Source organism: Eschrichtius robustus, chromosome 5 (genome assembly GCF_028021215.1).
Source record: "Eschrichtius robustus isolate mEscRob2 chromosome 5, mEscRob2.pri, whole genome shotgun sequence".
Taxonomy (NCBI): Eukaryota; Metazoa; Chordata; class Mammalia; order Artiodactyla; family Eschrichtiidae; genus Eschrichtius; species Eschrichtius robustus.
This window is the reverse complement of record NC_090828.1, coordinates 8,692,128-8,715,726: the sequence shown is the minus strand read 5'-3', so window position 1 is coordinate 8,715,726 and position 23,599 is coordinate 8,692,128. Positions and strand designations below refer to the sequence as shown.

The following is a 23,599-nucleotide window of genomic DNA, read 5'->3' as shown; positions in this document are numbered from 1 at the left end:
TTGCGGAGCACGGGCTCTAGGTGCCTGGGCTTCAGTAGTTGTCACACCAGCCTCAGTAGTTGTGGCTCGCAGGCTCTAGAGCACAGGCTCAGTAGTTGAGACCTACAGGCTTAGTTGTTCCATGGCATGTGGGATCTTCCTGGACCAGGGATCCAACCCGTGTCCCCTGCATTGGCAGGTGGATTCTTAACCACTGCGCCACCAGGAAAGTCCCTTGATGTATTCTTTTGGTAAGAGTAATTATTGTGATGTGTCCTCTGAAAATTAATGTGTATGCATAATGAAAATCTTTATTGTATATGTGAATATAAATCCAAAATATACCTCACACAGCTGCAGTGAAAGGTAATTTGTTGTAAGGTAGAATTGAAGGACTGTGCCCATTAGGAAATCTGTAGGTTGATGGTGAACAGAAGAGGTGTAATTCAAAGCTCACTGAAAGCCTTAGTGTTCCCTTGAGCTGTTTAAGCTTGCTGACTAACAGTGGTGCAATACGAAATCACACTCAGCATTCCCCTGAGTCTGAATCATCCACTGTGGAATGAGGATTGAAAACAGAGCTGGTGCTCCCATACCAGAAAAGTCATGACATCCATGATTTCAATCATGGGACTGTTCTCCCTTCAAATCTGGTCCAGATCCCTCTCTTTTTGAATGTTGTGAATCAGAACTCAGGTTTCATTGCCATTTGAGCAGTCTATTCCCCGCTCGAAAATGACACGGCAAGTGAATAGAACTAGACTATAATTCTTTTTCTTGTTCCTTCAGGTGAATCAGTTCAGACAGCTGTATTCCAAAGTCATCAATGATAAACATGATGATGTCATGGCCAAGTTTGGCGCTATTCTGGCCCAGGGCATACTGGATGCAGGTAAATGTTTTTAAATCTTCCAGATTAATTTGTCTGTTTAAATCTAATGAAATATCTGTTCTAACTATATGACAAAGTAGAAATTTAGTCTGGGACAAATTATTCCTGGAGAAAATTTGGACCCTGCAGTTCATAGAAATAATTTAGTAGAGTTAAGACTGCAGACTATTACGGTTTGAATCCCAGTCCCTTTACAGTACTAGCTATATTTCCCCTCTTCATGTCTGTTTTCTTGTTTCGTAAGGTCTACCTCATAGTGTTGGGAGGATTAAAAATATATGTAAAACAACTAAAACAGTCCCAGTCACTTAGTAAAGTGGTCAATGAGTGTTGGCTGATTTCTTTTCCTTTAATTTTCTTAGTATATATCAGTTTTAAACAAGTTGACATCGGAAATTTTTTGAGGAAAAAATTAAGTTTTAGACAAATTCTAGCAGCTAAATCATCCTAAAATAAGATACATGGAATATTTGCCTAGTAAATGCATAGCACACTGTACCAACTGGCTCCTGAATTCACATTCTTCACCACTACACTATGGTTTATTTAGAAAGAGATGGGCTACCCTTTCAAGATAGAATGGTGTGCTTTAGTACCTTGGACTTGGGGTTCATTCAACCTATTCTTTAACTGTTATTACTGGTGATATCTCCCTCGGTAGGGTAGAAGGGAGGAAGCATAACTATTTCATTATTCAAGTGTGAGATTCTTTTTCTAACTGTACCCTAGGCATGTAGAATATAATCTTTTTCATTAATCTTTGCTAATTTGGAAGGTAAAACAATAGTATCTCAAGGTTTTCATAGTAATTCTATTACTAGATGAGCTTTTCTAAAACTTGTTGGTTATCTTAATTTCTTCTAATAAAAACACTGTTAGTCATATTTATTGCAACCATTCTTTTATTGGTCAACTAGAAATGTGTTTATATTTCTAGTGAAGGAAATCAGAGAAAGAAGCTGAAGTTTTTGATATAGTAAGTTTTTTTGTTAACCTTGTCAGGTTTTGTACTTAGAGTATTGTTTAGTCATATTAAGATTTTCAGTGTCCTTATTTTTTAATTTTAGGTAATCTCCCTTATATATAAGGCTTTTTAAAAAAATCTGTCTCCTTTCTAATTTGATTATATTATCTTTTTCTTAATTAGATTTGCTAGAGATTTCTCTTTTTGTTTATATGCTATTGCTAGTCTTTTTTTCCCCTAAATTCTTTATTTTTGCTTGACTCTTACGTGCTTTTTCTTTTTTTTTTTAGAATGTTGGTGCTGTTTTCTAAATTTTTTTTTAATTCATTGATTTATTTATTTTGGCTGAGCTGGGTCTTATTTGCATCACGCAGGATCTTCGTTGCAGCATGGGGGATCTTTAGTTGTGGCATGCGAACTCTTAGTTGTGGCATGCATGTGGGATCTAGTTCCCTGACCAGGGATCTAACCCAGGCCCCCTGCATTGGGAGCATGGAGTCTTAGCCACTGGACCACCAGGGAAGTCCTCGTTTTCTAAATTTTTGAGGCAAATACCCTTCTCTTTTAATCCATTTGTCTAGTAAAGTTTGTTTTGTTTTAATTTTCCAAGAAGTTGAGAGTTTTCTGCTTAAATTTTTAGTGTTTGACGTACAATTTATATTTTTCTCTCTTTTTAATTTAAAGATAGGTCATTGCAGCTGTATATAAATAAGGACAGTATTCTATAGATACTTTAGATGAAGTAAACCATTTCAGTTCTTGATGGTATTGATTCTCTCCCATGTATAAATGATACAGACATTGACATGCCATAGTTTCTCCCTTCTCATTCTTTGCCACCTTCCAAAATTTTTATATTATGTTTACATTGTCATAGCTCGTAACATTTACATACTCTTGTGAAATCATAATTCTCACAGTTTGGTCTTAGTTTCATATTTAAAGGGATTCAGTGCTCACCACCATTTCTTTTATTGCTGCTTCTTTTTCCAAGGTATCTATACTAAGACTTGACACTTAACTGACTGGATATTGTCAGTCTCTAGTTTACATTCGGGTTCACTCTCTATGGGTTTTGATAGATGTGTAATGATATGTATCCACCTTTACAGTATCATACAGAATACTTTCACTGCCTTAAAAATCCTCCGTGCTCTACCTTTTCATCCCTCCCTCCCTCCCTCCCCACCCCCCCAATCCCCGGGCAACCACTGGTCTTTCTGCTGTCTCTATAGCTTTAGTTTTTCCTTTTCCAGAATGTTATATAGTTGGAATCATACAGTATATGACCTTTTCAGATTGGCTACTTTTGGTAACTGGTTTTTAAATAGGATTTAGAAGTAACATTTTACCACTCCATAATCTTTTATGTTTTCTTTTAGCTGCTAGTTTTTGAAGTTTGTGGTTTTAGGCTTCAACCCTTTACTCATTCATTCAGTACTACTAAATTAGAGTCATTTGTTAAGAAATTGGGGAGAGAATAATTCTTTGTTTTAGCTTTATTCTGCCATCTTTACTAGAAGTCCTCTCTCTGGTTTCCCTTCCTTCCTCTTTGAGCCCTTCTCTCCTTCCATCTTTTTTTTTTTGTGAGTCTCTATTTGATCTGTGATGAACCAATCAAGTTTTGATGCTTCTTTCCATTTCTCTTTTTAGTGTTATTAAATACATAAAAGTTGTGTACTGCCATATTTGCTATTAGGAGCATAAGATTATTTTCTTACCCTTTTTCACTTTGCTAATATCCTTTCATCCTGGAAAACATTTCTGCAACTGCATTAGAAAAAATTTTGGTCCTGTAATTTATCTCTCAGAAGTTAATGGTAGTAGAGAAAATCTGGAGAGGGCAACTTCAAAGGAATGAGTGAAGTTTATGAGAACTCACTCAATGATTTGGTTTCTTCAGGGAGAAAACCTGAAGATTAAGAAAGTTTATGGTGAAGTTTGTAAAACTGTGCAAACACTATCAATAGAATAAACTTGCCCTTGTTTTATATTAAATCTCAAACTATTAGAACTAAAGGCTAGTTTAGTTTCTAAGTCTGAAGAAGATAGGTTTCATTAAAATAAAATTCAGCTTCAAAACTTAGATCAAATATCACATTCTCTAGGAAGCCTTTCCCCCCTCTTCTTCTACTGTATTCAGCCTCCACCATGGGTTAGGTGGGCCTAGTACCCAGTTATATCTATCATAATACTTTTATGCCTTATTTTAATTATCTAATTATCTGTCTTCACTAGATTGGAGGCTCCTTGGAATCTTTTTCAGTATTTCAAAATTCTTAATATATAGTAAGCATTCTGTGAATATAGGGGTTAGAATAGGGAAGAATGTAAGCAGACAGTAGAAGTATAACTCATTCCTGTTGGAAAAACACAATTAAAGTATACCTGATTTATTTCTAGGTAAAATCTTAAATGAAATATCTGTAGAGGGAGTATTAAGAAAATCTAGGCTATTTGGTTGAACAGTAGAACCCTGATTCTTATAAAAAATGCTTTTTGGCTTAGTAAAGTTAGTACTCACTTCCTAACTCCAAGCAAAACATGAAGGGAGGACTTCCCTGGTGGCGCAGTGGTTAAGAATCGGCCCGCCAATGCAGGGGACACGGGTTCAAGCCCTGGTCTGGGAAAATCTCACATGCCACGGAGCAACTAAGCACGTGAGCCACAACTACTGAGCCCACGTGTGACAACTACTGAAGCCCGTGCACCTAGAGCCTGTGCTCCGCAACAAGAGAAGCCACCGCAATGAGAAGCCCGCACACCGCAACAAAGAGATAGTTGCTCACCGCAACTAGAGATAGCCCTTGCATAGCAACAAAGGCCCAACACAGCCATAAATAAATACATGCAAAACATGAAGGTGTCTGTGTGATATTGAGGTGAAGAGAAGTGAAATGTGAGCAGTGGAGATCCAGAATTGGAATTCATATTAGGATGGTGACTGGGCACAAACAAGCCTTATTTGTATGGGCTTTATATATTATATAAACTAAAAGATTCGTGTCTCAGAGTTCTGGGGTCCAACACGGACACTGTTACTGTAGGCCAGAGGCTGCAACACAACAGCCCGTGGGCCATACCTGCCTTAAACACGTTTTTGTCTGCCTAGCAAAATTTTGTCCGAAATCCAGATTCAAGTGTACTTTTAAAAACAAAATTACGTAGTGACCCTGGATCTAACACCCCTAGTAACATGTCCTCTTTAAATATGACATGAACTTTTCAGTTTGCTTCAATCCACACTGCTTTCAGTCCAACTTTTCTCATTTGTTTACCTGACCAGTTCCTAAAGACATTCACGTTTGCAACCCCTGAAGCCTCCTAGAATCTCAGCCTTATGAGGGCCCAGTAGAGATCTAGCTAACTGATACTTGGATCTTAGTTCTTGTTCACTAGCTTTCAAACTGTGTTTCTCTGCACTCCCTCAAGGGGTAGTCTAGGGGACGTGGAAAGAGGTAGATTAACAGGTCAGATTCAAGCCCAAAATCTCTTCTGATTTAACAGAATTAGCTCTGATTTCATTATTTTACATATTGTGCTTCCTCAAAAAAATTTTTCAGTTGAATCAAGGATTGGATATTAAAATTTTTCTTTTGTTAGTGGTAGTGCTCTAGTTCAAATGCTCAAGTTCAAACTGTCATTTTGCCAATGGGAAAAAAAACTTTTAGAGGTAAAGTGATTTGTCCAAGATCACAAGGCTAGTTAATCTTGGAGCTGCCTGCATTCAGACATGACTAAAGCAGAAAGAATAAAAATAAGCAAACAGTATTTACCTCTTGTCTCTTTGCCATTGTTTACAAATATGTACTAAAATTTTACTTTTTGTTTGCACATTAAAAGCCAATGTACAATATAGATTAATATTTAATTTAGCATACAAGTTCTGATATCCTTCAGGCTTAGTTTTTGAAAAATGCCTACCTATATAGAAAGAAGTTCTAAATTACCCTTAGTCCAGTATTTCCAATTTTGGAGACCCTAGATAGCTCATTGGCTAACTAATTCCAGTGACTTCATATTAGATTTTAGAACTATACTCTCGAAATAATCACCAAATTCTTCCCTAGTGTAGTACTTAGAAATCTTTATTATTGCTCAACTAGATTCATGTTTATGATTTCTCTCCTTTTCTACAGGTGGACATAATGTCACAATCTCCTTGCAGTCCAGAACTGGGCACACCCATATGCCTTCTGTGGTTGGCGTGCTTGTCTTTACCCAGTTCTGGTTCTGGTTTCCTCTTTCACACTTCCTGTCATTGGCTTATACCCCTACCTGTGTCATTGGCCTTAACAAGGACTTAAAGGTATGTTTGTGAGACCTCAGTTTTATATTGTATCTTCACCGTATCCTATTTGCCACCCACTCACGAGGATTTTCATAAAATTTTAAAGATCAGTTGGCATCTTATTAATAAAGTATTTTCCCTTCAGACTGAGTCATCACCTTATTAAGAGGAGTGTGTTGGTGGAAGTTTTGAAAATCAAGTCTTTTCACTATAACTGTGTAACCTTGGGTAAATCAGCTGAGAGGGATTGGTAAGGGGGGGCAAAATAGAAAAATATGAAAAGGCTTTATAATCACTGATGAATTTTATTTAATATTGGAGGTCTGTGAGAGCTGTTGTAGGATTTCATGCAGATAAGTGACATGATGAGATTTGCATTTTAGAAACATTCTGATATCAGTGGAAATTTGTTACAATGCTATTGCAATAATCTGGGCAAGGAAGACCTAAACTAAATCTTACTAAGGAAGGAAGGTTTGAGACAGGGATATGTTTCAGTGTTATGTGATGCTAGAGCATTTGATGGAAGAAAGGATTGTTGCTAAAGGGAAAACAAGATAGGAGGATGTCCCTTTGGTAGTGGCAGAAAGCAAGACCAGCAGTGAGGAGCCAGGGACACTGACAGAAAGAAACTAGTCACTTTAGTCAAAGACTTAAGGTGATACATTCCCTGTCATCACACTATACTTTTTTTTTTTTTTTTTTTTAAATGAGGTTTTTGCTTATGTCTTTTCTCTCAGTCCTGTGGCCTGATGACTCACTTTCTTGGTCTTGCATCCTCTCAGAGGCTTTTGATCTTTAAATAACTCTTACATTTGGTCATCGCCATTGTTAAAACATTCTGTTAAGTTTTCAGAGTGGAAAAATTTTAGGCCAAAAAATGGCTGGTAAAGATTGAGTATTTCATTGAATTGATTTTTTTCGGTATAGCTGTATAACCAATTAATTATCCTCTAAGTGTTTCAGTATTAAACTACTCACATTTGTAAATATTGAGCAGTTTTATCTCTCAGAGCAAGAATCTTTTGTTTTCCCAATCCCTAACATTTAACATTGTGGTTAAACATACTGTATAATCTTTAGGGACTTTTTCCTCTGGCACACAATTTTATGATCTCTGTTTCCATTCCTTACAGTGAAAGTGGGATGGAAAAGACAAGATTGCTTATCCTAGTAAATGTGATGCTCATTACCATTCTCTTGGGTAAATAGAGAAAAATTCAGACTAGAGAACTTTAAACCTGGTCAGTAAGTAATGCAAAGCCGACTTTTCCATTAGGCTCATGCTAGACTCTTGTAAGGTGTGATTATATGGTGTAGAAACTGTATATGGACGTGTATAGGTTGTTACTGTGGTACAAGGAAGGGACATGGAAGTTAGGTATGCAGGTTAGATAATCAGATGACACTTTACAAAAAAGGTAACAGTTGATCTGACGCTCACACCATGAGTGGGACTTAACCCTCTGAAGCAGGGTGTGTGGTCAGTAAAAATGAAAGGGATGCCTGTTCAAAGGCACAGAGCTTCAAGAAAGTATAGGGAACCACAGTAGTTCTGTAAAGCACCTCAAAACTAATTCAGTGAAAGAAGAGAGATGCCTTTAAGGGAGGAGTGGTAACATAATTGAATAACTGTGTAATTTAGCCAGGATTGAAACTTCTGGCACCCCTTGGCATCTGTATGCTTGTTAAGAGCATATAATACTTAAATCTTGATTTTGATTATTTTAATAGAGGGGGGGAATTCTCTTATTTCTTCAGATGCCGAAAGTTCAGTATAAATCAAACTGTAAACCATCAACATTTGCATATCCTGCCCCTCTGGAAGTACCAAAAGAAAAAGAAAAGGAAAAGGTAGGTTTTTTGTTACTTTGAGCATCATTTATACCTATATAGAAGCTGCTTAGTGTTTTACTTGGATTTGTTTTAAATATTGTTATGTTTTAAAGTAGGTATTTTTAAACTAATACTTCTCATAGTAAAATCCAATGTTACACAGGAATATAAAGTGAAAGCCCTTTTCTCTCCTGGTCATCCAAGTCCCGTGTTGCAGGGATCACAATTTGTGAATCCCTCCAAATGTTTTTTCTGCACATAGCTATACTTTTTATACCACAAATCGAATTATTCTCTGTGTGCTGTTCTGCATCTTATTGTTTTCACTTTAACAATTTTTTTGAAAAACTTTCAATGTGTATTGATCTCTTTTTTTCCAAAGCTGCAGAGCAATCCCTTTATATATATATCATTGTCTTACCAGTTCTTTATCTGATAGACATTTAAGGTTATTTCTGATTTGTCACTGTTACAAATGGGACTGGAATAGAGTTTTTATACATGTATATTTGTGCACTTGTACAAGTATATCTATAGGTTAGGATCTTAGATATGGAATTGCTTGATCAAAAGTAATGCACATTATTTATATTTATAAGTGTTAATTAAATTTCTTTTCAAAATGGATATAACCAATTTATACTCCTCCCAACCAGCATGAAGACACTCATTGATACGTGTTAAGTTAACGTATGGTGAAATTGAGAGCTGTGCTTGCCCCTGGAGTTTTCTCAGTAAAATTATCCTTTATGACACTTGAGGTTTAGGAAAATGATTTTTTCCCTCAAGAGAATGTTCCATATTAGCCAGTTGACTATTTGCTGTAAATGTTATAGTTAGGTAGGGATAATTATATAACTGACCAGATTTGCGGGTGGTAGGTGATGATACCCTTTGACGACAGTATCTTGTTCATCAGCTGTGTTTCAGGGCCCCCTCCCTTTTGAGTCTAAAACAAAGGCAGCTTTACACCATTACTGCCCAGCCTTTCGAAGTACCTGTTTCACCTTTGATTTCAATGAGACCCATCAAGGAGGATAATTCTAGGTTAACCACCCACCCACTGTGGATTACCATTGTAGGGCATCTAGTCCAGTGAGAGATCTTTACGACCACGTTTGGAGAAAATTTTTGTTTTCCAGTGCTTTCCCTATGAAGTAAAAAAGGATGTGGCACCCAAATCTCTATCTTAGAAACTTATCATAGCAAATTCACATCCAAGGTATACTACAGATCAAAAAAAATTAGAGTTATATTGGACACAGGCCTCTAGGAACTAAAGATTTACCTGATGACTGTAACAGTAAGTTATCTTTATATTCCCAGATTATTTTGTTCTTTATGATACTTACTACCAGGAAACAGAATAGTACTGTAGAACTGAATTCTCATTGGGCTTGTACATTTGCGTGTAAGTAAGGGATTACAATGATTTACCCTGTTCACTCCTCTAGGTTTCCACTGCTGTGTTATCTATAACTGCCAAGGCTAAAAAGAAGGAAAAAGAAAAGGAAAAAAAGGAGGAGGAGAAAATGGAAGTGGTAGGTATAACTTGGTGGTCATTTGGGTTGATGTAGCTTTCTCTGTCATGGTCCAGATTCTTCCTTAGTTGAACATTGTTATACCTTGCTCTTGGCTTCCTTTAAATCATTATCCTGTTCCAAGCATGGAGACTCAAAATTTTAATTGGAAGAGACTTTAGAAGTTATACCCATTCACGGGAAGAATAGAAGGGTACAAATCAAAAATGAGTTCTTGGAGGCAATGACAACTAAAATGAGTTTTGAAGGGCTAGTAGGATTTTCATCAGACAGTGAGATGATGGTGGTAGAGAGAAAAGCCCTTTCAGGCAAAGGGAACATCGTTTATTTTTGAATATCTCTGATGATAGAAAAACCTTACTCTTTACAACTAAGTTAAATATCATTCTCACCCCCAAGCAGAGTTACCATCTCTCTTGTCTGAGTCTGGTATCACTTTACTTCTACTTCCGTTATGTCTAATCCTAACTACCTTTTGCACCTAATAGTTGCTCAGTAAATTTATTAAACATTATTCAGTGATGTAGAACAGAAGTGAACCTTTATGGGGCTATTTTTTTCCCCCCTAGGATGAGGCAGAGAAAAAGGAAGAAAAAGAGAAGAAAAAAGAACCTGAGCCAAACTTCCAGTTATTGGATAACCCAGCCCGAGTTATGCCTGCCCAACTTAAGGTCCTAAGCATGCCAGAGACCTGCAGATACCAGCCTTTCAAACCAGTAAGTCACCAGTGGCCCTTAGCTATATACCAGTAGGATGTTAATCTGTAGGGCAATGGAATCTTTATAGAGAAGGATAAATCTCCAAAGTATTGGGAAAAGCTCTGTAGTACTAATAAATCTCTTAGCAAAAGAGAACATTCCCTTCCATTCCATGTAGATTTGGGGAGACTTTTCTTTGTGTGACCCTGCAAACATCCTTCATCTACCAAAGGCTCACATCATGGAAGTTTCTAATACAGCATAGTGATTTGCACCACAGACTCTGGAGCCAGACATCCTGAGTTTGAATCCTGATTCTACCACTTTCAGCCTGTGAGACCTTAAGCCAAGTACTAATCCTCTCTTCCTCAGTTTTCACTACTATAAAATAAGAATTATCGTCCTTAACTCATAAGAATGTGATTGAACAAGGTAATACAGTTAATACATACGCACTTAGAGTGTTCTATTTTACAATTAGAAAAGGATCTTCATGCCATTTAATTTATTCTAGGGCAGAATGTTTCATGTTAGAAACAAATGCTGATCAGAAATTTGAGCCGTGATAATGTCTTTATTTTCTAGGTTCTTGTATCTCGAAAACTAGAGAACCATTAGTAGACATATTTAATACATTCAAATCCTGGACCTGTCTAAAATGTCATAGACAAGATTTCTAGATCCTTATAGAAAAGTAAACCCATTCTCATCAGCTTGAAGGTGGTCCCTGATGGTGGTGACAACTCTTACCCACAATTGTGAGTCAAGCTCTTACCTGACTAGATTATCAGCTAGAGGAGACAAGGGCAGAGGATGGAAGATATTTAGTGGAAGAGCTAGAATTGGGCGGAACTGAGTTTATATTCCAGATCTGCCGTTTCTTAGCTGTGTAACTGAGACAAGTCATTTGATTGCTTCGTGTTTCAGTTTCCTCATCTAATAATTGGGATGGTGATACTACCTACTGCCTAGGAATATTGTAAAGATTAAATAGGTTGTTAGATGTGAAACACTTAAAACAACATGTGCAACATGGTAAATCCTCAGTCAGTGAATATTACTTGGTGGTGGTGACAAGTCATCAGCCATCTGTGGGCAGCAGGCAGTCAGGCCAGGAAAGACAGAATAGCTTGCAGGTCTTCTCCCATCTCCTATTAATTTTGCATTACCAGGACCTAATACTGCTTGGTCTGTAGTGTCGAATGAATGAATTAATAGAACCACCAGTGGACACATTAAATGTAGTCACTATCTAATCTGCAACCCAGCTCGCTAAAGTGACATGTTTCCAGAGAATATATTCTAACAGCATCCTTTCAAAACTGCTCGTGCCAGAACAGGTACATTAGTACACAACTAGTGAATACTTTAAGCACACAAAACACCTAGTGATTTTGACAATTATGAAGAACTAAAGAGAGCAAAGTATATGCTCAGTGTCATGAGGCCATCTGAGGAGACTGGTTTTCCTCAGCTGGAACTTAAATGATTGTTAAGCCTTTGCTCAAAATAAATCCGAGGAAGCTGTAACAGTTGTTCATCTACAAGTGAAAAGATTTCCTCTGTCTGTGCCTGGCTGACTGTTGAAGGTGTGCCCCAATCACACACATAGCCCCTCGGCAAAGACTCGGAGACTTATTGTTCCAGGTGTTTAAGGACATCCCTGGCTAGTCATTAGCTGTCCAATCAGGTAACTGAGAGGAGACTTCAGTGGTCACATACAACAGAAAATACTTTATAGAAAAGTCACAAAACAGACAACAACAGCAAACCCTAGGGAGGGGTGAGAATTTGATTTCCAGAGTTGCCACATTATATTATTTAAATGTCCAGTTTTCAACAGAAAATTACAAGACATACAAAGCAATAAAACATGACTCATACACAGGAAAAAAGCAATTAATAAAACTGTCTCTGAGGAAGCCTAGATGTTGTACATAATAGGCAGACTAAATCAACTAAAATATGTTCAAAGAACTAAAGGAACTATGTCTAAAGAACTAAAGGAAAGTATAAGAATGTGGTCTTAACAAATCATGAATATCAGTAAAGAGATAGAAATTGTAAAAAATCAAATAGACATTCTGGATTTGAAAAATACAATAACAAAAAAAGGGTGAAGAAAAAATGAACAGACCTGTTAAAAGCCAAGCATACCATCCATCATACACAGAAATGGGATAATGGGAGTCCCAAAAAGAGAGAGAAAAGTATAGAAGAATATTTGAAGAAATAATGACTGAAAACTTCCATAATTTTATGAATAACATTGATCTACATATCCAGGATGCTCAGTGAATCCAAGTAAGATAAAGAGATCCACACCTAGACACATCATAATCACACTGTTGAAAGACAAAGAAGGATTCTTTTCTTCTTTTTCTTCTTTTAACTGAGGTAACATTGGTTTATAACAAGTGTAAGTTTTGTGTATACAACGTTATAATTCACCTTCTGTATACACAGCAGTATGCTCACCACCAAAACTCTAGTTTCCATCCATCACCATACAATTGACCCCCCTTTCTCCATTTCACCCTCCCGCACCCCCCCAGAAGTTACTGTATTCTCTATGGTTTTTTGCTTTGTTTTGTTTTTGCTTTGTTTCGTTTTGCTTGTTCATTAATTTTTTTGTTTTAGTCCACATATGAGTGAAATCGTGGTATTTGTCTTTCTCCATCTAACTTATTTCACTTAGCATAATACCCTCAAGGTCTATCCATGTTATTGCAGATGGCAAGATTTCATCCTTTTTTTATGGCTGAGTAGTAAGTATTCCATTGTGTGTGTGTGTGTGTATCACATCTTTTTTATCCATTCTTCTATCGATGGGCACTTAGGTTGTGTCCATATCTTGGCTGTTATAAATAATGCTGCTATGAACATAGGGGTACATGTTAACACTACAAATTAGTGTTTTCATATTCCCAGAAGTGGAATAGCTGGATCATTCTTTGAGGAATCTGCATACTGTTTTCCACAATGGCTACATCCATTTACATTTCGACCAACAGTGTACCAGGGTTTCCTTTTCTCCACATCCTCTCCAACCCTTGTTATTTTTTGCCTTTTTGATAATAGCCATTCTAATGGGTATGAGGTGATATCTTGTGGTTTTGATTGATTTGCATTTACTTAATAATTAGCAATGCTGAACATCTTTTCATGTGCCTGTTGGCCACCTGTATCTTCTTTGGAAAAATATCTATTCAACTCCTTTGCCTTTTTTTAAATTTAGTCATTTGTTTTTTTGTTGGTCAGTTGTAAAAGTTCTTTATATATTTTGGATATGAACCTCTTGTATGATGGATATATGATTTGCAAATATCTTCTCCCATTTGGTAGGTTTTCTTTTCATTGATGGTTTCCTTTGCTGTGGAGAAACTTTTGGTTTAAAGTAGTCCCATTTGTTTATTTTCGCTTTTGTTTCCCTTGTCTGAGGAAACATATCCAGACAGATATTGCTAAAACCAATGTCAGAAAGCATACTGCCTGTGTTTTCTTCTAGGAGTCTTACAGTTTCAGGTCTTACATTCAAGTCTTTAATACATTTTGAGTTAATTTTTGTGTATGCTGTAAGAGAGTGGTCTGGTTTCATTCTTTTGCATTTGGCTGTCCAGTTTTCACAACACGGTTTATTGAAGAGACTTTACTTTCTCTACTGTATGCTCTTGGCTTCTTTGTCATAAATTAGTTGTCTGTATATGTAGGTTTATTTCTGAATGTTCAGTTCTGTTCCATTGATCTGTGTGTCTGTTGTGTCTATTTTTCTGCCGATACCATGCTGCTTTGATTACTACAGCTTTGTAGTATAATTTGAAATCAGGGAGTGTGACACCTCCAGCTTGGTTCTTTTTTCTCAGGATTTCTTTGGCTATTCCAGGTCTTCTGTATTTACATTTTAAAATTTAGGATTTTTTTTGTTCTATTTCCGTAAAAACAAATGTCATTGGTATTGTGATAGGGATTGCATTGAATCTATAGATTGCTTTAGGTATATGGACATTTTAATATTGTTAATTTTTCTAATTTATGAGCATGAAATGTCTTTCCATTTCTTTGTATTTTCAGTTTCGTTCAACAGTGTCTTATTCAGTTATCAGTATATAGGTCTTTCTCCTCCTTGATTAAACTTACTCCTAGATATTTTATTCTTTTTGTTGCAATTGTAAACGGGGTTGTTTTCTTAGTTTCTCTTTCTGCTAGTTTGTTGTTATCGTACAGAAATGCAACAGATTTGACAGAGAATCTTGAGAGCAGCAAGAGAAACACAACTCCTCATCATGTAGCCAGAGCCACAATAAGATCAACAGCTGATTTGTCATTAGAAACTATGGAGGCCAGAAAGCAGAAGGTTGATATAGTCAAAGTGCTCAGAGAAAAGTCTCAACCAAGAATGCCGTATCCAACAAAACTATCCTTCAGAAATGAAGGCAAAATTAAGACATTCACAGATGAAAACTAAGAGAATTTGTTGCTAGCCAGCCTGCCATACAAGAAGTACTAAAGTGAACCCTTCAGGATGAAGTGAAAGGACACAGTAACTTGAATCCACATGAAAAAATACAGAGCACTGGTAAACATAATTATATAGATAAATATAAATATAAACGATAGTATAAGTGTATTTTTGTTTGTAACTCTTTTTTTCCTCTTTTTTTTTCCTCCGTTAATTTTTTTAATTGAGGTATAGTTGATTTACAACATTATGTAAGTTTCAGGTTACAACATAGTGATTCACAATTTTTCAAGGTTATACTCCATTTCTAGTTATTATAAAATATTGGCTATATTCTCTGTGCTGTACAATATATCCTTGTAGTTTATTTTATACATAGTAGTTTGTACCTCTTAATCCCCTGCCCCCATCTGGTCCCTCCCCCTTCCCTCTCCCCACTGTAACCACTAGTTTGTTCTCCATATCTGTGTCTCTTTCTTTTTTGTTATATTCACTAGTTTGTTTTATATTTTAGGTTCCACATATAAGTGATATCATACAGTATTTGTCTTTGACTTATTTCACAGGAATATACAAACTGATCCTAAAATTCATATGGAAATACAGGGGACCCAGAGTAGCCAAAACAATCTTGAGAAAGAAGAGCAAAGTTGGAAGAATCACACTTCCCAATTTCAAAACTTACTACAAAGCTACAGTAATCAAAACTGGTATTGGCATAAGGATAGACATCCAGATAAATGAATTTAAATTGAGAGTCCAAAAATTTATGGTCAATTTGACTTTTTTTTTTAATTGAAGTATAGTTGATTTACAATGTTGTGTTAGTTTCAGGTATATAGCAAAGTGATTCAGTTATACATTTGTGTATATATCTACTCTTTTTCAGATTCTTTTCCATTATAGGTTATTATAAGGTATTGGATATAGTTCCCTGTGCTATACAGTAGGTCCTTGTTGTTTATCTCTTTTATATATAGTAGTGTGTATCTGTTAATCCCAAACTCCTAATTTATCCCTCCCCCCCCCCACCCTTTCCCCTTTGGTAACCATAAGTTTGCTTTCTACAGTATTATCTGTGAGTCTACTTCTGTTTTGTAAATAAATTTGTACCATTTTTTTAGATTCCACAGATAAGTGATATGATATTATATTTGTCTTTGTCTATCTGACTTTCTTCACTGAGTATACGATAATCTCTTGGTCCATCCATGTTGCTGCAAATGGCATCATTTCATTCTTTTTTATGGCTGAGTAATATTCCAGGGTGTGTGTGTGTGTGTGTGTGTGTGTGTGTGTGTGTACACATATATATACCACATCTTTATCCATTCATCTGTCAATGGGCATTTAGGTTGCTTCCATGTCTTGGCTATTGTAAATAGTGCTGCTATGTGCATTGGGGTGCATATATCTTTCTGAATTTTTGTCTTTTCCAGATACATGCCCAGGAGTGGGATTACTGGATTATATAGTAACTCTGTTTTTAGTTTTTTAAGAAACCTCCATAGTGTTCTCCATAGTGGCTGCACCAATTTATATTCCCACCAACAGTGTAGGAGGGTTCCCTTTTCTCCACACTCTCTCCAGCATGTATTATTTGTAGTTTTTTTGATGATGGCCATTCTCATCTGTGTGAGATGATAGCTCATTGTAGTTTTGATTTACATTTCTCTAATAATTAGTGATGCTGAGCATCTTTTCATGTGTCTGTTGGCCATCTGTATGCCTTCTTTGGAGAAATGTCTATTTAGGTCCTCTGCCCATTTTTTGAGTGGATTGTTTGTTTTTTTGATACTGAGCTGTATAAGCTGTTTATATATTTTAGAAATTAATCCCTTGTCAGTCGCATCGTTTGCAAATATTTTCTCCTGTTTTGTATGCTGTCTTTTTGTTTTATAGTTTCCTTTGCTGTGCAAAAGCTTTTAAGTTTAATTAGGTCCCATTTGTGTATTTTTGCTTTTGTTTCCATTACTCTAGGAGATGGATCTAAAAAAAAATTTGCTGTGATTTCTGTCAAAGAGTGTTCTGCCTGTGTTTTTCTCTAGAAGTTTTATAGTATCCAGTCTTACATTTAGGTCTTTAATCCATTTTATGGTCGACTGATTTTCTTCAGTGGGGAAAGAATAATATTTTCAAGACATGGTGCTTAAGACAACTGGCTATCCATATGCAAAAGAATTAAATTGGATCCCTACCTTACAGCATATATAAAAATTAATTGAAAATGGATCAAAGACTTAAATGTAAGAGCTAACACTATATAAACCCTATCTGTAAATCTTTATGATCTTGGATTAGGCAGTGTTTTCTCATATGTGACATCTAAAGCAGAAGCAACCCCAAAAAAAGATAAATTGGACTTAATCAAGTTAAAAACTTTTGTGTTACAAAAGACACTATCAAGAAAGTGGGAAAAAACCCCAGAGAATAGAAAATATTTTCAAATCACATACCTGATGAGAGACTTATACCCAAATACATTTTTTAAAACTCAATGATTTAAAAAAAAATGTATTTTTTAAATGGGCAAAGTATTTGAATAGACATTTCTCCAAAGAAGATTTACAAATGGCCAAAAGCACATGAAAAGATGCTCAACATCATTCATCATTAGGGAAATGGAAATCAGAACCACAAGGAGATAGTTCATAATACCCTAGGATGGCTATAATCAAAAAGACAATAGGTTTGTAGGTTAAAGTTAGCAAGGATATGGAGAAATTGGAACCCTCATAAAGTATGGGTAGGAATGTAAAGTGTTGCAGCCTCTATGGAAACCAGTTTGGCAGTTCCTCGAAAAGTTAAATGTAGACTTATCATATGACCCAGCAATTCCACTCCTTAGTATATGCCCAAGAGAATGAAAACTATGTCCACACAAACACTTGTACACTAATGTTTATATCAGCTTTATACATAATAGCCAAAAGGTAGAAACAATGCAAACGTCCATCAAGTGGTGGATGGTTAAACAAAATATGATATGCACAATGCAGTATTATTCAGCCGAAAGAAATGACATACTGATATATACTCCACCATGTTTGAAACTTAAAAACCTTATCCTAAGTGAAGAAAACCAGATGCAGAAGGCCACATAATGTATGGTTCTGTTTATTTGAGATGTCCACAACAGACAAATCCATAGAGACAGAAGTTGCTTTAGCGGTTGTAGGAGCTGGGAGTGGGGGATGCAAAATGACGGCTAGCAGGTGCAGAGTTTCTTTTACGTTGATGAATGTGTTCTTGAATTAGATAGTGGAGGTGGCTGTACAACTTTGTGAGTATCCTAAAAAAACATCACTGAATTGTATACTTTAAAAGAGTTCATTTATGTTATGTGAATTATATCTCAATTTTTAAAACAAGGAAGAAAAGACTGCCTCTGTGTGCAGTGAAGAAAGGGGTGCCCCCTGACTCATTCCCTCCAGAACCCTCAATGGCAGGGTCATCAGATCCTTCCTCAGACATTGCATTTGAAAGAGGCAACTTTAGGGTTGTTTTGTTTGTTTGTTTTTTAATATTTATTTATTTCATTTTTTATTTTTTGGCTACATCGGGTCTTTAGTTGTGGCACACGGGATCTTCTTTGTGGCATGCGGGCTCTTTCGTTGTGGCGTGCGGGCTGTTCTCTAGTTGTGGTGCACGGGCTCCAGAGCACGCGGGCTCTTTGTTGTGGTGCGTGGGCTTCTCTCTGGTTGCGGCGCGTGGGCTCTGTAGTTATAGCATGTGGGCTCCAGAGTGCATGGGCTCTGTAGTTTGTGGGACGTGGGCTCAGTTGGTGCGGTGCGTGGGCTTAGTTGCCCCACAGCACGTGGGATCTTAGTTCCCCGACCAGGGATCAAACCCGCGTCCCCTGTGTTGGAAGGCAGATTCTTAACCACTGGACCACGAGGGAAGTTCCAGCAGCTTTAGTTTTGAAAATGGGTGGCATTCCTACTCTGTTTGCTGTCCATCTTAAAAGAAGTCTTATAGAGAGTGTGGAACATTTGGCACCCGGAAGTGTCCCATTGCCTCTGTCTTCCATTGTCACTAGCCTTCTCAGAAAACAGAATGTCATATATCTTATTCTCTGCTTAGAGAGTGTGAACTTTCTCTCTAACATATAAGGCATTAATAAATCTAAACCATTTGGCTACAAAAAGCTCTTCCCATATGTTGATTATATTGCAGGATTTGGGCTGGAGCGTTCCAGTTAAGCATGAAATAGTACCACTATGATCTGGAGCCATGTATTTCCAAAATGCAGGAAGTCCTTTAGTGAACATGGATGGGTATTTTCTGTTGAGTAAAAGATTGATCTCCATTTGGTCCTTTAGAAGGTTCAAATAAACTTTTAGACCATGGAGTATTAGGATAGTGGCCATGTTACTCTGTTCTTGGATGAATATTGGTATTAAAGGGAGGGTCCATTCATAAAATGGCTTTTCTTCAAGGAAAGCAAGCTTTTTAAGTGAAAGGGTTATAGATTAATGTGTTTGAATATGTATGTATTGAGAGAAGGGAAATAGTTTAGAAATTCATGAAGGCACACCAGTTTTATGGCGTGGCAGAGCAGAGTTCTAATGAGTAAAAATTAGATTAGGTTGAACTGCAGAGATGCTTATACATATATGAATCATTTGCCTAACGTGCTTGGGCTTCTTTTCCTTCCCAGTAATGTGCTTTGGTAGAAATATGTTTTTTCCAGATGTTCCCTCCACTGTTGACTGATTTAATTACAGAGAGCAGCTTTCCATTTCCTTTGACACAGGCAAGCAAATAGAATAAGATTAACACACCAGAGATGGGCAGACAGTTTGATTTTTTAATTTACCTTTCACTAATATGTTTGGGAGAGGGCTTAATAGAATTGCTTCTACACTCTACTTCCCTTTTGTTTCCGGTCTAGTTTTTCACCGTCTCACATCACAAGGATTTGTAGATTATAGTGAAAAACACTCAGATATTTGTGATACTCATATTGCTCTATCATTCTGGAATTGCTGGAGAAAAATTGGCTTTTCATTTCTAGATTGTCTCTTGTGTCCAGTATGATGGTTTTCTCACAAATGATAAAGTATCTGTTAGACTCGTGTGCGTCTCAAACTTTAACATGCATATAAATCACCTGAGGATCTTGTTAAAACACAAATTCAGAGATCTAAAGCGGGGCCAAGTTTTCTGCATTTCTAACAAGCTCCGAGGTAATGAGAATGCTACTGGTCCAGGACCACACCCTGAGTAGCAAGGCATTAGAATCCCGTCTTTGGATAGTAAACATTCTCCCTGCAGTCCAACTGAGGCTAGTACGGTACTGAGAAATACTTCTTAAATTGGGATGCGTCATCCAAACAGCAACACCACATGTTCTACCATCCAGAGCCACTGGGTTAAATTTGTAGGTACTCCTATAGATTACAGTTATCTTTATCCTTTCTTATGCACATTGGCAATGATGTCCTCATTCAGTCCTCAGATCAACCTGAAGGAGTAGATCAGGAAGATTTTATTAGCCCCTTCTTACGTTTGAACAGTTCAGTTAAGTCACTAGTGTAGCATCACACAAGCACAAATGCCCAGGTTTCCTGACTCTCATCTAGGAAAGTGTAGTTCCATCCCAGTTCTTTATTTCCAAACCATTCTAGTAGCCTTGGGGTACCATTTAACAAATATGCGCTCAAGATTCTGGAGCATTCTGGAAATATGAGTGGAGCTTGTGCTTCTTCATTCCTTGCTCTGTTTAATAGCTGTCCATTGGAGGCATCATCATTCTGAAGGATACCAGTGAAGACATTGAAGAGCTGGTGGAACCTGTGGCAGCCCATGGCCCGAAAATTGAGGAGGAGGAGCAAGAGCCGGAACCCCCAGAACCATTTGAGTATATCGATGACTAAGGACCAGAGGTGTGTGTGGAACAAAACTGTATATCAAGGGAAATCTCTTAGTCGGTTCTTCGCAAATGTTTTATACAGAGACGTGGTCTCACTTTTTCCCTTTTGTACTTACTCCCCGTTTACCTAAGCGGTATTAAAATTTTCCCTTCTTTGACCTCTTCGTGAGTATGGAAACTACCAATTCTTTTTTCCTTCTTTGACTCTCTACCCTCTAGTGTTCTGCCAGTGCTATTCAGAGTGGCTGGACCGCAAACTGATTTCATAGGTCCATGACGAAGTAGGGAGCTTGCCCCAGAATGTAACTCAGTGCCTCTCTCATCAAAAAAGCCTTGTTACCCACTAACCCCAAAAAAGTCAGCTGAACTGTGATGGAGGTGACTTCCATTTTGATGTAAGCTCCTTGTTGTGGATCCGTTACAGTTTGTGGGCGGGCACTGGTCGGTAAATCACACTTTGAGTAGCACAGGTCTAAATTCCTCACTGATTCTTCTCTCTCTCCCTTTCCTTTGGCGATACTTTTGGCACTAAAAGCCTTACCATTCACTTATTCGAGAAGCTATTGAACATCTAATATGTATAAGACATAGTGCTTATAGGTACTTTGGGGTCAGTTAGACTGTAACACAAAGTTTTGTCCAGCTGAAAAAGATTATTATTATGCCAGTGTCCTAACAACGTTGAAGGGGGTTTTTAGATGCAAAAGATTGCAATTTCACGAAATTGTCGTTCTGTTTCCTCCAATTTTTTTTGAATGGTCATCACGTGTCGGAAGATGCATATAAACTGTATAATCAAGGTTCTCTAATTCCACCCTACTACAAGTTACAAGTACGTTGTCAAACAAATATGAATTTATTCTACTCGTTAAAGAAAGTAAGATCAGTATCATTTATTACATTAGGACAGAAGAAAAATACATTTGAAATGTCAAGTTGCAAATCTAGCGCTGTGAGTGTTACACACTAAGTAGCAATTGATGAAAGCTTTTATAGAAATCTCAGATAAATGTTAAGGCAGAAACCCTGCTATTAGTAGAAAAAATATATTCAAGCCTCCCAAGAGACAGTTTGGAGATTTATAACTTCCCTTCCTGCTTTTGAAAATTGTCTTCCAGCTCTTGATGGTTTCCTAAGCCTTACCCAACCAGCACATGACAATATTAATACCCTGAGCTCTCAGTCTGTGTGCAGAACTGAACTCACATTAGCCTTCTTCAGCCTTTCACAATACCTTACTGAAAACCCCCTGATTAAGTCTTTCAAGACAGCTAACTACAAAATGGCTTAGAAGTTTTCAGTTGGAAATTGGATTCTTGTTAGGTTTTTTGTTTTGTATTTATTTATGTATCTATTTACTTTTGTATTTATTTATTTAGTCTGCGCCGGGTCTTAGTTGCGGCATGCAGGATCTTTTAGTTGCAGCATGCGGACTCTTAGTTGCAGTATGCGTGCAGGATCTAGTCCCCGACCAGGGATCGAACCCTGGCCCCTTGCATTGGGAGCGTGGAGTCTGACCCACTGGACCACCAGGGAAGTTCCCCTTGTTAGTTTTTAAAAGGGTAAAATATCCAGTCAAATGAGAATTCGAAAACTATAGTCTGTCTTAGCACAAACTGTCATATTAGGACTGCATCAGCAGGGTTAGGGGCTAGTTTGTTTTTTTTGTTTGTTGTTTTGGTTTTTTATTTTGGGTGGTTTTTTGTTTGTTTGTTTGTTTGCCACGCTGTGCAACATATGGGATTCTAGTTCTCCAACCAGGGATCGAACCCATTACCCCTGCAGTGGAAGCGTGGAGTCTTAACCACTGGACCACCAGGGAAGTCTATAGGCTAGTTTTAGACTTCAACATCTAGTAGTTTGTTTTGGGTTCTTTTAATGTTTTTAAAATAACGAATAACCCTAGCTTCTCCCTCTCCCCCCTTCCCCAGGATCTTATTGCCCACCTGAAGAAGACTGTCCAGGCTCATATTGGGAACGCCTGTGAGGAAGTTCACGCTGAGACCTGCTGTTCACCGCGTGTATCATTGCCTCTGTGCTGACCTTGTGTCCAAGTCTTTGGTTGAAGAGATGGTATATGACGATTTAGTGTTCTCTTTCACACAACTTGGTTTTCAAATAAATATATTAAGATCTTCAGGCGGACAAGGACTTCTTGTTTGTTTTTCAGCCTGGATTTTCAATAAATGGATCTAGTACTCTGTCCTCCCACCATGAAACGCCTAAACCCACAGAGCTAAATCTCTGATTGCTGGGATGAGTATGCATGACTTTAATATTGGTGAGAGAGTTAAACTATTTTATAGATTATTTGAGAAATAATGGAAAAAAGAAGAGAGAAGAACAACCACCCTTGTTTATTACTCCAAGAATTCTCTGCATTTTTATTAATGGGATTGAGGGTGTAGGGTGGCATCACTTATTGAGGAAGTCCCTTTAATGATCCAAGGGAAATGTAGTCTGTTTAGGCAGCTCGGAAGCTTTTTTTTTTTTTTTAATGTATATAAGCTTTGCTTATTGCTTCCTGCTTTTGATCCTGTTAAGGACAATAGATATAAATTATTTCAATTTATTTAGCCACAGGATCTAATAATGCACCCTTTTTTTCTCCTTTTCTGACTTTTTTTTTTCATAGTTTTTTTTATTGAGGTATAATTTAAAGGTAATAAAAAATGCAGTCATTTGGTTATGTAGGGTCTTTTGTGCCTTGGCCTTCAACTGTTAAAGTAAAAGTAGGTAGTTTCCAACATTTATACACGAATAGTTCTTTATTCCAACCTTGATTCTTTCACTTCTTAATTTAAGATAATAGCCTTCTGAGTCTGAAAAAAGACACACCTATTTTTAGAGGAAACAAACTCCTGGGTAGATCAGCTCTATCCGTTCATCTACCACAGGTTTGTTGTTAGGTCCAGGTCTAAAGGTTACTGATCCCAGAGGATGGCTCCACTCATTGGTTAATTTCATTGTATCCCCTCCTTTGTAAATTCCTTGTTTCCTCAATATCAGATGATTCTCTAAAAGAGATTATCTCATTTCCTAACCTCTCATTAGCTATGTCCTT

The 23,599-nt window shown here is 37.1% G+C and overlaps 1 protein-coding gene across 1 annotated transcript in view; it reads left to right on the top strand.

Annotated features, from left to right (window-relative positions):
• The window catches only part of PSMD1 (proteasome 26S subunit, non-ATPase 1), a 100,809-nt gene extending 78,126 nt beyond the window's left edge, over nt 1-22,683 (top strand). The window contains exons 19-25 of the mRNA XM_068544251.1: nt 769-871; nt 5,975-6,144; nt 7,888-7,980; nt 9,417-9,503; nt 10,073-10,219; nt 20,393-20,548; nt 22,467-22,683. Coding sequence (XP_068400352.1) covers nt 769-871; nt 5,975-6,144; nt 7,888-7,980; nt 9,417-9,503; nt 10,073-10,219; nt 20,393-20,539 — 747 coding nt within the window. The 3' untranslated portion in view covers nt 20,540-20,548; nt 22,467-22,683. The remainder of the gene's footprint in view (nt 1-768; nt 872-5,974; nt 6,145-7,887; nt 7,981-9,416; nt 9,504-10,072; nt 10,220-20,392; nt 20,549-22,466) is intronic.
• The last annotated feature ends 916 nt before the right edge of the window (nt 22,684-23,599 follow it).